Source organism: Eublepharis macularius, chromosome 1 (genome assembly GCF_028583425.1).
Source record: "Eublepharis macularius isolate TG4126 chromosome 1, MPM_Emac_v1.0, whole genome shotgun sequence".
Classification (NCBI taxonomy): Eukaryota; Metazoa; Chordata; class Lepidosauria; order Squamata; family Eublepharidae; genus Eublepharis; species Eublepharis macularius.
Genome location: NC_072790.1, coordinates 195,350,638 through 195,364,026, shown reverse-complemented (window position 1 = coordinate 195,364,026; position 13,389 = coordinate 195,350,638). Strand labels below are relative to the sequence as shown.

Genomic DNA, 13,389 nt, shown 5'->3' with positions numbered 1-13,389 from the left:
ATCCCAACCCACGTCTCATTCTCACAGTGTAAGGAAGGGGGCTGAAGGAAGACAGCGTGATGCCGTGTATCCAGGGACTCAACTCTCTTCTCTGCCACGGATCTCACCAGACCACGCCAGAACATTCATTCACTTTTAGACTACCCTGCCTCGCAGGGTTGTTGTGAAAATAAACTGGAGAAACAGAGATTCGGTCTCTGGTTTCCTCTTCCTCAGGGCTCCCGTTTAAAGGGTAAAATGCACTCTTCGCCTGAAGTCCAGCCATCGTTTAAAGACGGAGCTGCTGCTTACACATGCAGAACCACAGGCTCAAAATATTTCTCCGGTCATTTTTCTACACGTTTTAGGCTACGATCTGAAGGACAACACCGGTGCGGGTGGAAGTGGCTCCCTCCACCATCCCACTTGATCCGCTTTCCCACCCCCACCCCCACCCCCCCCAGCTACTTTTGCCCCACTGGAGAAAAATACAGGTATGCTTCAGAAATAAACTTGAATGGTAAACGGGTCCTATGCCAGCTCATCTACACAATGTCAACCCCCCCTCCACACACACACAAACACACACACTTTTGACAAGAGGAGCTGGTTACTAGCCCAGATTTTTTTAGGCCTTCCGAGACACACAACACAAATAGTCAGGCAACAGACCTTCCTCTGGCTGAAGAATTCTGTGTCAACCTCAAACTCCTCATCTATAGATTTTAAGGGGTCTGCTCCAAACTTTCACTTCAGTCCTTCTGTAAAACAACCATCTCCTCGGAGGGCGTTCCTCCTCCCCCGCCCCCCCAGTCTCCCGATTTTAAACGTTTATTTGGAGACCAGGTTTAACTGCAGCCACTAGAGTGCCTACAGTTTCAGCGCGCTGAGGATCGCAGCCCTCTTCTCACGACTGCAATGGCGTATATCCACCATTCACCATGGTGGTTTTATCCACCATTCGCGTTTATGCAATTTGAAGAAACGCGGCGCCGATTCCAAACACACGAAGCAAAACTTACTGGAAAATCCTAGAACAGCTTCCCTGAGAGTCAGCCCCATTGAATAGGCGGCAGTAAGATTTTGAGTAGACCTGTTTAGGGTCACACTATTTGGCTGCAATCCTAAGGCTCTGAGAGTAAACCCTAATAAGAATTACAGTAGTGTAACAATGAACTAATATCTTAGTGGGATTTAAAGGCAGGATCCTAACTGAAATTACTTGGAGGAAAGCTCAATGGAAATCTGTGGCACGTGTTTTGAAGTGCAGGCGCTTAAGGATTTATCTGGGGATCCAGTTCCACGTGATTACCAGATCAGCTTGTGATCTACAAACTACTCCGAGATCTCTAGTTCCACAGGACGAATATTCGTATGAAGAGACCGGTAAAGACTCCGGATTTAACCAGGTCTTGGCTTCAGCCTTCTGGTAACCCGACCCTAAATACGTTTATGTCAAAGTCAGTCCAATTTCCTTGAAGGGGATTTACATGTAAGCAAATCCGTATAGGACTCCAACACCTACATCCCACACTGCTGATGTGAGGAGGCAGCCAGGCCAAGGAAGGGGCTACACGTGGCCAGCCGTATTTTGGGGGCTGGGGAAGGGCCCTGCGTTGACACGTCAAGGGGATTCTCTTCTCCGAGCCCATCCACTTACTAGGAAAGAGGCAGGCTGGCTTTGGAGCACACAGTCGCCTTGTCTCGTGCTCCAAGTCTCACCATTTCGCTCAGCAGAACCTGATTTTATAAAACCGAGCCTGTGTTCCCATTCCCCGACTCGCGCGCCCCTCCTCCGGCCCTCCCGAGAGCGGGGGACGGAGAGCATTTACCTGGAGGACGTGGGGGTGCCGCAGCCTCTCCAGCAGGACCATCTCCTTGATGATCTTATAGGAGGCCAGTCGGTAGCAGTCTTCCAGCGCCCCGTAGACCTTCACGCAGTGGTCGATGTCGTGGCCGCCGAAATCGACCGACTTCAGGGCCACCGCCAGGCTCCTGTTGAGCACGGCTTTGTAGACGGCCTTGGTGTAGCCGGAGCCCAGGTAATGCACGTCGCTCACATTGCTGATGTCCCGGCATCCCAGCCGGAGCGGGCCAAGAGGTAGCTCCAGTTTGGTGCTGGGCGCCCAGGGGGTGCCCAGAGGCGCCTTCGATCTGGCTGGGCTCCGCTCGGAGGAGGAGGACGGGGCGAGCCGCCGAGGAGCGAGGTCCATCAGCCGCCGCTCCGAGGGTCTCATTAGCAGCCTCGCCCCGGGAGCCGCCGCCGCCCGATGCTGCTGCTGCCGCCGCTGGTACCGCAGCACCTCCTCGTAGCGCTCGCGGATCTGCTGCGCCAAGTCCCAGCGGCGGCGGCTGCTGCTGTGCTCAGCCTCCCCCGACACGTCCGAAGGCGAGCCCGCCAGCGAGTGCGTGACGCCCGCCGATTGCTGGTGCTGCGGATCGAAGGCCGGGATGAACAAGACGTTCAGCAACGTGCCCAGCAAGAAGGAGAGGCAGAAGCCGGCTGCCACCGCCAGCTTTCGGCGCTTCATCGCCTTGCCGGCCGGCCCTTCCCCCGGCTCCCCGCGTCCCCCGCTTTCGCCGCTCTCGATCAGCTCGGCTGCAATCTCCCCAGCAGCATTCCAGATCAGCAGCAACAGCAAAGCAAGAGGGAGATGAAATAAAGCCGCCCTTCAGCCCGCGACGCCTCCTCGCCGCTCGATGGCCGGTCCAACAGCCCGCATGACACTTGCCTCCAGCCCTGCCTTTATAACCCCCCTCCAGCGCTTATTACTAGCGGCACCCCTGCGAGGAGGGAACAGAGAGGTTTTTTTAAAAAAGACTCCGAGCGTTCTACACACATTGTGACGCCACCTGATTGACTGCTCGCTCTCGCCACTGGAACGGGGAGAACCGCCGCGAGGGTCGCTGGGAAGTGTAGTCTTCTTCTTGCCGTTGGCAACGAAGGAACTATGGAAGGCGAGACTACAACTCCCAGAAGCTGCTGCAGCTCCAATTCGATAGGCGGCAACGCGCTTGATAACGGTGTAGGCGAGAAGACAGTGGTGAATGAGATGGTATGAAAAGTGCCCTTCTTGCAGGATGGAGCTGCGCTTGGAATGCAGGCGCGTGGAGAAGCGTGTGTAGTGATGGTGATGATGAAGATGAAGATGGTTAGCTGCAAAAAAAACTTGATTAAGGCGATTAAGAAAACCTTGCAGGACAGGAGGTGTAAAGGGGGGAAAGAGGGACATATTCAGTTTCCCTCTCTACTCCGCCCTCTTTTTGCAATTGGAACGCTGGCTCCGAGGATATAATTCTGAAGGGTGTGTGTGTATGCGCACAGTGTGTTCTTTGTGTGTGTATTCCTTCTGCCTTTGGGGAGGGGTTAGGCTAGATGACCTCATGTTTTCTTTCAAACCTGTGATTCTTGAAGGACTCGTGCTGTTAAACGTCCTTACTCAAACTATCAGGATGAGGCGGTTTGGGTATTGGGTGCGTCTTTACTTGCCCACGTGTCTCCATCCCTCATATAGCCCTAGCATTGTAAGACACCCGCTCTCCGACATACAAAAGCATTTGATGGCCTGTGGGAGAGAAGAGCGAAAAACAAAAAGAGTGCCCACGTTTACATACCGATTCAAGGAAAGACAGGCAAAAGGGGGGAACAGAAAGAATGGGTGGGAAAGGGAAATTTGCTTCCTTTTCTCATATTTTCTTTCAGATTTCTGAAAAATATCACCCAGGCGGAATAAGAGAAATATGATCGTCAGATTCGCGACCCCTTTGTCATAAAGGCGATTTATAGCATTTCCAAAAAGCTTTTCTATTTCGTAAAAGAAATGGACAAGATATTTTCTTAAATAGGGTCCAACTTATTTTTTCTTATTTATTTTGCAAATGCATCTTTTAGAAGATATAATGAGGACTGGAAATCAATCGTTTATGCCAGTCATAGTTGTAACATCTATCAGTTGTAACATGCTGTTGTAGGTAGGTAGGCTCCCTAAAGCTAGTCTTAGCTGAAGCTGATGATCTGCCCACTTACGGTCGGCAGCGGCTACCATCGAAGGTTGTAGAGTTCCATGGGAATAAAACCCATTGGGACTAACTTCTCACAAGCGCACGTCTACGGGATTGGGCTGCACAGATTCTCGATTGTCACGAAGCCAATTAAAAGGGGGGGGGAACCCTAGACAGTCAAACTCGCCCTATTTGTAAGAGTAGGCCACTCATATGAATGCAATTGTAGTGCTTATGGCAGAAAAAGAGAGCAATCCTAAACGGATCTACTCAGAATCTTACTCAGGTCTATTCAGTAGGATTTGCTCCCCGGAAAGTACTTTTAGGATTGTACTGCTAATTTGGTAGTCCGTTAAGCATCACACGTCTTCTTATCATATAAAGGCAGACTATAAATAACATAACTAAATCACATGCTAATCGATGTTACTGTGCTTGGAATCGTTCGGAAGGAGAGGGAAAGCATTCATTCAAATTAATGTGCAAAGATATTGCTGTAAACACACAGCATAGAAAGGTGCCAGGAATTTAAACCGAGTCAACTCCTGCGGTCTGTATTCGAAACTCCTGTCCCTAGGTAGGTAGGCATTTTAAGGCTGAGTCGGTAGCGACTTGATGGCTCATTCTTCTTACAGAAGTCCCCCCCCCCGCCCGCCCCAATTGTCCAAATCAGGAATCATTTGGGGAAGGCACCTTTCTTCGACAAGATATGCAAATAGATGGCTGAATGCGCAAGGGGCAGATAGTCACGTTGTAAATTCCCACAGAGACCCATGAAACGAACGGACGGCTCTCATGGATGGCTTGGATGTCTCAAATAAGCACAAATACGATCCTTTCCAGACTCAGGGGAGCCCTGGATGGGTGGCACTCTTTCGTAAATCAAAGGCTTTGGGGGATAGAAAATGGTCGTTTCTCTCCCCGTAGAAAGGGACGCCGATTTCAACCACCCGTAATTATATTGTAAATCGAGAAAGCTCGACATTTCCCCCGGCAAAAAAAATCTCAAACTTGGAGTCATTCCCGTTGCGTTCTTTTTTGCTTTCGCACAGACCTCGGTGTTGTGGCTAGGAAAAGAGAAACGAAAGGGTCCCGGCGAGAGCTGCGGAGGCGAGTGCGTTGCGTGTGCCCCCAGAGCCTAACTCTGCAACGCCTCGGCTCTGCATGGGGCAGCCCCGGCCCCGCGGGAGACGCGAATTGCAGGGCTGAGTGCTAAATGGTCCGCTTATCCATCAAGGGCCGCATTACGATGCTGTTAGCAACTAATTAACAAACACAATCAGCCCCCAGAAGCGCCACGAAAGGAGGGCGCAGCGGCGGGAGGGGAGGCCCGGCGCGCCCACAAAGCGGCCGGCTCGGAATTGACGCGGCGGCTGTGGCTGCCAGGACAGGAGGGGGGAAAATGAGATGAGCGATGCTCTCCAAGCAAGACCTTGGTAAGGCGGGGGAGGCAGAGGCAGTCCTTAGTGCACCCCCCCCCCCGCCCCGCAACACGTTTCCCCGGGTACCCAAGGACTGGCTCAAATAATTTAAAAAGCAAGAGTCCAGCAGCACCTATAAGACTTAACAAAATTTATGGTGGGGTATGAGCTTTCCTGAGTCACAGCACACGGAGAAGTGAGCTGTGACGAAAGCTCATACCCTGCGACAAATTTTGTTAGTTTTATAGGTGCTGCTGGACTCTTGCTCTTTTCTGTTGCTACAGACAGACCAACAGGGCTACCCATCTTTGTTCAAATAATGTTTTTCTTAATGTACCGCCTATATGGTTCAGAGATGATGTATGCCATTGGTTACTGCCTGTTGCTGCAAATATGCTCCTACTAGAGAGTTCCACATTGTTTAATATGTCATATCGATCTGCTTATACCTTGTTTCAGCATATCTGATTTCTGTTTATTTCCAAATTTCTGCTGTCCTTACCCTATTGTATTGTTTATTGGATATCCTAGTTGATCATATATTGACTTGTATTGTATAATCTGTCTTGAGTCTCGGTGACAAGAGTGGAAATAAATAAATAAGACTTAATTCCAAGTTTTTTAAAAAGTGTTTAGGGTGGCAATGCTAGACTTTGGAGTGCATTTTATGTGCATCAGTGGAGTTTACTTATATAATAAGATTCCAGTAATATAGGGTGATGCTGGCTTTGCCTTCTTTTAGAAACTCATAAACTTGTATTGTTTTCACAGGGAAGAGAAGTAACTGTATGAAAGACAAAAACATGCATAGGGAGTGTATATATACCCCATAGCAAGCACAGACACATATCTGAGTATATCTAGATAAAATAAAAGGAAATGTGTAGCAAACAGCAAACTCTAAACATCAATGTGTGTGACTTTATTCATTTCACTATTTAAAAAATACTTTATCACAGCTGATGTTCCCAAGGCAGTGTGCACGTTAAAATGTGCAATAACTGTCATTAAAAATCAACCAAACAATAATCAATAAAACAATGCAAATGTAATGCAAATGATAAAATGACAGAGAATATATATAGGAGAGAGAGAGAGAGAGAGAGAGAGAGAGAGAGAGAGAGAAGATAAAATTGTCTTTAAAATGTGGGCAGCAAATAATAGCACCATATGTACAAAGATTCTAGGGCATGACTGACTTGCCCCCAGGGCTATGAAAGTTGCCATAGCATTTCAGGTCTAGAAAACCTGAAATGTATAACACGTCAATTACTTGAAACATTTAAAAATGAGACATCTTACTCCTTTACTGAAAAGAGGAAACATGACACAATACCACCACCACCATCCAAGGTATTTTCACAGTCAGAGCTGGGGAATGGTGTGGAGGAAAGACAGAGAGCACAAAGCTCCCTTTCCCCAGGACTATTGCCTTGACCCGGATCAGCCCATGGCTGCTCTTTAATCTTTAGAATAACATTACACATTTAGAATTATAGAATTTAAATGATATACTGCTTCTCTCTCTTTCATCACACAAATCCTGCACTCTTGGGGCAAGGACTAGCTTTTTACTTCTGTAAACCATCATGTACATGGATACCGTTCTATAAATAATAATGTAACTCTGTTCTATTTATCTGCTGCTCTCCAGGGGAATTGTGGGTGGGGGCGCATTTTCAAGAATTAATGGGCCCATCTAATCTGCACAGCAAATGCAGAGGCTTAGGTTGTTAGGTTGCAATCCTAACTATGTTTACTGGGGAGTAAGCCCCACTGAATTCAATGGGATCCCCTTCTGAATATATTGTGCTTAGGACTGCACTGTTCATGCCACTTTTGTGATTAATAAGATACTGCTGTGTTCAACTGGGAGGTCTATTTGAGTCTCCTTTCCTTTCTTTGAGAAGCTCTAGACAATGGCTAGTGACTTCTAAGTATGACATAACTCAAAATCATTCACATCAGTCACACTGTCATTGTACAATGAGATCAGTGGTGGAATGCCAATTTTTCTAATTATTTTTGAGGCACTGTTGGAATGAATTGCTGATCAACCCAGATCTTGGCTTGGCCTTCTAATAGATGACTATGTGGTATTCTTAGACAGCTGCCACTTTATATGTGTTTCAGAGTTAAGACTTTCGTGTCAGTTAGGGCTTTCGGAACTCAATTAAGGGCTTTCACGCCAGTTATGCTTCTGGAACTTCATAAGAATTCACATATGTATGTGACATCAAGTCATCACCAACTTATGGGGACCTCAGAAGAGTCTTTCAAGACAAGTGAAAAGCAAAGATGGTTTGCCATATCCTTCCTCTGCAGAATTTTCCTTTGTAGTTCCCCCAACCAAGTACTGACCCTTCTTAGCTTTCAAGATCTGACAGGATTGGACTATACCGTGCTGCCTTTCCTCCCCATAAGTGTTTATCTCATAAATGTTTTATGGACCATTACTTCATAACAGTCTCTCTCATAAATAGGTAAACCAGGATTGGGATGGGGAAATGAGGTGACTTTCAGTAGCAATCAGGAACGATCACAAACCTTATTAGTATAAAATACATGTATACGTATTCTTATGTATATGTTTATGAACATTTAGGGCAAGTTCTGTATGCCTATTTGACAAGTAGAAGATTAGCAAGGTAATATATGATTATAAATCCAGGTATCAGAGTAAGATATGTTCTGTGTATTGCTTCTGTTTATCAATATAGAGATACATAGCATGAGAAAACTTCCCGAATGACTTTCATGATTGGTTCTCCATCTGAACCATTACCAAAGTTATAATAAATTTCTAGTGACAAGTTGAAGATGCCAAAAGTGAAGCTGAACTCCCATCAACAATATGTTCCTCGTTTAAATGCAATATTTTTTTAATTGAATGGCATGTAAACCATGAAGTGGTAATTAAAAGAGGGTGGGAATTTGATAGATAACTTGTACAGAGAATCTGAAAGAGGAACAGGCGGCTCTGTTCAAGACCCTCCGGGTTCTATCCTTCCCAGTTCTTTAAAAAAATTTAATAACTTCAAGTCTCCTATTGCTTATAAATCACTCATAGACTCGAGACTCAATATGCTATCAATTAATTGAGCAGGCATAAAAATTTTAGTATGCATGACCCTCAGAAGAGTTTGCAGGATGCCTCCTTGCACAGTTTGCTTTTCAGCCAAGTGATTAATTACCATTCACCCTGAGATCCACAGTTAGTCACTCATGATACAACAGCTTCTCTGCACATTAGAAGTCAGAGAGAAACAGCCACCAGCTCCATCCCAATGTCTTTTAATGGGGTTTCAGTGTGCAATAGTTGAGGATCAGTTCAGCCCTGAAAATAAAAATTTTCAGGGCTGAACTGATCCTCAACTATTTTCAGGGCTGAAAATGAGCAACACAGAGTGGAGAAAATACATTAGCATTAGTAAAGAGCTCTAACCTGAATGCATTGGGTACCCAGGAAACATAGTCCACACCCCTCACAGTGGTCGATTACAACCCTTGTCCTCACCTCCTCTTTCACACATAACAACAATAACATTCAATTTATATACCGCCCTTCAGGACAACTTAATGCCCACTCAGAGCGGTTTACAAAGTATGTTACTATTATCCCCACAACAAAACAGCCTGTGAGGTGGGTGGGGCTGAGAGAGCTCCGAGAAGCTGTGACTGACCCAAGGTCACCCAGCTGACTACAAGTGGAGGAGTGGGGAATCAAACCCAGCTCTCCAGATTTGAGTCCCAATACTCTTAACCACTACACCAAACTGGCTGTGTGTTTATGCATGCACGCATGCATGTTAAGATTCCAACAGGGTTGAGAGACAATGAAAAGCCAAACCAGTAGCTAGCTATCAATTAAGCGCCACCTACTGGTACTTGTTTGTTGCTGAAAACTTCCTAAAAACACCAGGACGTCCTGAACCAACTTTTTGTCATGGGATGGGAATGGAGGAGTTAAGCTCTTTTTTAAAGCCTTGGATTGTAATTTTCCTCTGCACAGTAAAAGCAAATCCATAGAAACCGCCAGCACTTCAAAGTAACACTGAAGAGTGGTATTATCTCTACAATAATGAAAAATACTCCCTAGTGAAATTCCAGCAGGATAGCTGAATTGACTGGCTGCCACTCAACAGGGAAAATAGACATAAATAGTAATACATGGAGGAGGGACTTCATTCACATACATGCGCTGGACATGAGAGCTGCTTCACAACGTCTCAGGGGGGAAAGGATGATAATTGAGTGAGAAAGACTATTAGGATCAGATCTTCCCAATGGCTGTGCTACTGATATACCAGACCCTTTAGGGAAGCCCCATGGGAAACTGCCAGCGCATGGTTCCAAGTATATGTTGAGGAGTCTGTTAATGCCCTATGAGTTACATACTTCAGTATACATAGTCTTAGATCCTTCAGTATCATTGTCCTATAAAATAATGCTACTCTATAATTAACACTTTGGGGATGTTCATTTCAAATGAATCACTGCACCCCAAATCCCAATATCCCTTCTAGGGTAAAGCTGCTGGGAGAAGTCATCCAGAGATTTGGGCTGAGTTGTCACCAATATGCGGATGACAGTCAGCTCTATTTCCCTCTTTCAGCAGATCCCAGGGCAGCTGTGAAAACTGCTAACAGGTGCCTGGAGGCAGTTTTGGGATGAATGAGGGCTAACAAACCCAAACTTAATCCCAACAAAATGGATGTGCTACTGGTGGAGGAAGGTTCAACTCAGGAATGGGAATATCTCCTGTTTTGGATGGGGTTGCACTGTCCCTAAAGGAGTGAGTTCATAGCTTGGGTATGCTGCCAGACCCAGGCTTCCTGGTGGGAGCAATGATCAGGGGCACCTTTCACTAGCTCCAGCTCTTCTTGAGCGAGAAAGATCTTGCCATTGTGGTGCATGCCCTGGTAACATCTAGATTAGATTACTGAAATGCACTCTGGGGCTGCTCTTGAAGACTGTCCAGAAGCTATAGTTGGTACAGAATGCTGCAGCCAAATTGCTGACTGGAGGAGGTCATAAGACCATATAGCACCAGTCCTGTTCCATATGCACTGACTCCCAATTTGCTTCTGGGCCCAATTCAAGGGGCCAGCATACCTCACAGACTGCCTTGTATGCACCTACGTACCTACTTTGGTCATCTTTGTCATGGCCCAGTCTGAGAGTGAGGTCTCCTCTGGAGGAGAGGAACCTCGTGTAGCCAGCCAGGACTCCTCAGGAGAAGAGGAGCCCTGTGTAGCCAGCCCTAGCCCTGATTCAGCAGAAGCCAGCAATCAGGAGCAACAGCTGCTGGCTGATCAGAGCTTACAGCCAGCAGCTGAGGCACCAGCACCCTCTAGCTCCAATACTACAGAGGAAGCTCAGCCAGGGACTTCTACAGGTGCAGCGCAGCCAAGAGCTATAACAATAGAAAGTGCACAATAAACCTTATACAGGCAGTAGTTGAAATTAGAGGCTTATACTAAGTTATACAAATAGTGCCTTTGAAATTAAATTATAACTTAAACAATCACTACATTGGAGGGTAGCATTATACCCCACTGAGGTCCCTCTCCTCCCCAAACCCCACTGTCCCCAGGATCCACCCCCAAATCTCCAAGCATTTCTCAAGTGTGATTTGACAGCCCTAATACACACACACAATTAATTTTAGTGCTGTTTTAATATTTTCAGTGTTTTTAATACCTTGATGTTTGTGCCTCAGGGGCCCTATTTGGATAGAAAGGTGGCATATAAATGTCTTAAATAAATAAATATTGCACTATTGTTATTTCCAATTTTGGATGGCATTTGAACAATTTTGCAGTGTATTGTATCCTAAGTAGTGCTGGCAGAGTGAAGCCCATGGAGCGTGACTTCTCCACCCTCTTGTCCCTACTGCAGCCCTTGGAGATCACCTGAAGGGACATACAGCTTGGGAAATTTCTGGAGACTTGGGGGCGGGGGGGGGGTGGTACCTACTGAAGGCAGAGTTTAGGAAGGAAAGGTCTCTCAGCAGGAATGTCATTCCATAGAATTTACACTCCAGGGTTGCCATTTCCCCCAGAGGAACTGATCTCTGTATTCTGGAGAACAGCTGACCCCACCTGGAGGGTGGCAACCTTTTCTGCTGCTAGGGGGGCAAGATTCCCTCACTAACAGCACGGGGGCAATGAGGGAGACTGCAATAATGGGAAACAGAAAGTGGCAGAAATCACTACCCCTTCTCTGCCAAGAGAAGTGCCACTTCACCAGTGCTACTGCTGTTATCATGGCAGAACAGCAATCTGGGATCTAACCCTATGTATTTATAGAACTTTCCAGCTTTTTCACATATCCATTTAATGCTGAAATTAGGGGGGGGGCTAACTTTCCCTTGTGATATTTCCTGGATCAAATCCCTCCTCTCTCCCTCTATTATTAGCTTCAGTCAAGGGGAAAAGACAGGAGTCTGTCTCCCCCACCCCCCAATTAGGGTTAATAGCAACTCAACAGGGAAAAGTCAAACGCATGCAAAAGGTTAACTATGCTGCTGTGTGCCGTGGCCTGATCCACACAGACACTCCAAATCCTTCCCCATAGTTTTAAATTAAGGACTTGAGGACAGAGAGCCAATAATGGATCTAGTACTGTTCTCAGTTAGTAATATATGGTAGGGTTAATAACTGGTGAGTCAGTGAAATCTAATGAGGGTAAATCAAGCCCACCCGCAGAAACGCTCTTCTTTAAGGGAGCAGGTTTATAAACTGCATATTTACAGTATTTGCATGCCAATGACTTAACTCTGTCAAGATCTAGCGCACAGATAAGCCTCTGGTAATGAGACCTAATAGGTTTTCCAATGCATTTTGGTTCCAAAGGTTCTCTCTTAATGACAGGTTTTGATATTTGGTATATTACTGATTTGACACGATATCTAATTATAATTAACCACCGGGGTACTCAGTGTAGAGTTCCTGGGTGGCATGTTGCCCACTGATTTGTTTCCTGGTGTCTGCTTGCTTATATACTCTTGGGGATTAAATCCAAAGGGTTTTTAATGAGTGGGGGGGGGGAGCTTTGCTGCACTCTCAACCAACCGATTGACTAGCAAAGCAAGGAGATCATCTCAAGCAGGTGCATCTCAGCTGTGTACCTTCAGCTTGGCCATTAACACAGATTTTATGTCTTTGGGCTTAGAAATCTCTGTCTGTGGCTCCACAAGGAGCAAACTCTCCCCTTTCTTTGGCAGATGAAACCCCCCAGCATCTCTTCCTTAAAACAAAGCCATACACTTCCACAGGAGGAGCTTCAGAGCAGCCCAGGAGGCAATATTGTGATGCATATTTTATTTTAAAAGTAGCCCTGTTTACAAGTTTCAGTGAATTCATGTACAATCCAAGTTCTGGGTCTGCTTGATTTTTCTTTATCAGTGTGACTAGTAACAAAAGAAACGGGCCCTAGAAAATGGCTTGCTTGACCTTTTTGCAGCTGCAATGGTCTCCAGAGGGGCAGGGCAACTGGCATTGCAGCAGGACAGGCTGCCCCACACTGCAGTGGGTTGCTGGCCAGGCTGCCTCATGCAGCCTTCTCCCTGCCGCTCAGCTGGGCAGTCTTCTCCCAGCCCAGCTGAGCAGCAGATGGGCAGGTACTCTGCCACCGCCCCCCTCACCCATGGGCCAGCTGATCTGTGGTCGAAGGGGGGTGGCAGCAGAGCGCCCACCGCTCAGCCTTCTCCCTGCCCAGCTGAGTGGCAGATGGGCTCTTCCACTCCTCTGCTGAGTGCTGCAATGGACCCATATGAGCTGTCTGGCATCACAATGGGCTGGGCAGCCTGCATTGCAGCAGGCTGACAGGCCAGGCTGGGGTACACTGCAATGGGCGTGGCTGAGTTACAATGTGCCGCTGGACCAAGCCAGGCTGCACAGCAATGGGCAGGGCAGCCTCACATTGCAGCATGCCACTGGGCCATGCTGCAATGGAGTGGGCTGCATTGCAATGGGCCACTGGG

General features: G+C 46.9%; 1 protein-coding gene across 1 annotated transcript in view; it reads right to left on the bottom strand.

The window, feature by feature from the left end:
- The window catches only part of PKDCC (protein kinase domain containing, cytoplasmic), a 54,676-nt gene extending 51,875 nt beyond the window's left edge, over nt 1–2,801 (bottom strand). Inside the window, exon 1 of the mRNA XM_054980883.1 lies at nt 1,812–2,801. Within this exon, the coding sequence (XP_054836858.1) occupies nt 1,812–2,510 (699 nt within the window). The 5' untranslated portion in view covers nt 2,511–2,801. The remainder of the gene's footprint in view (nt 1–1,811) is intronic.
- Nucleotides 2,802–13,389: the final 10,588 nt, after the last annotated feature.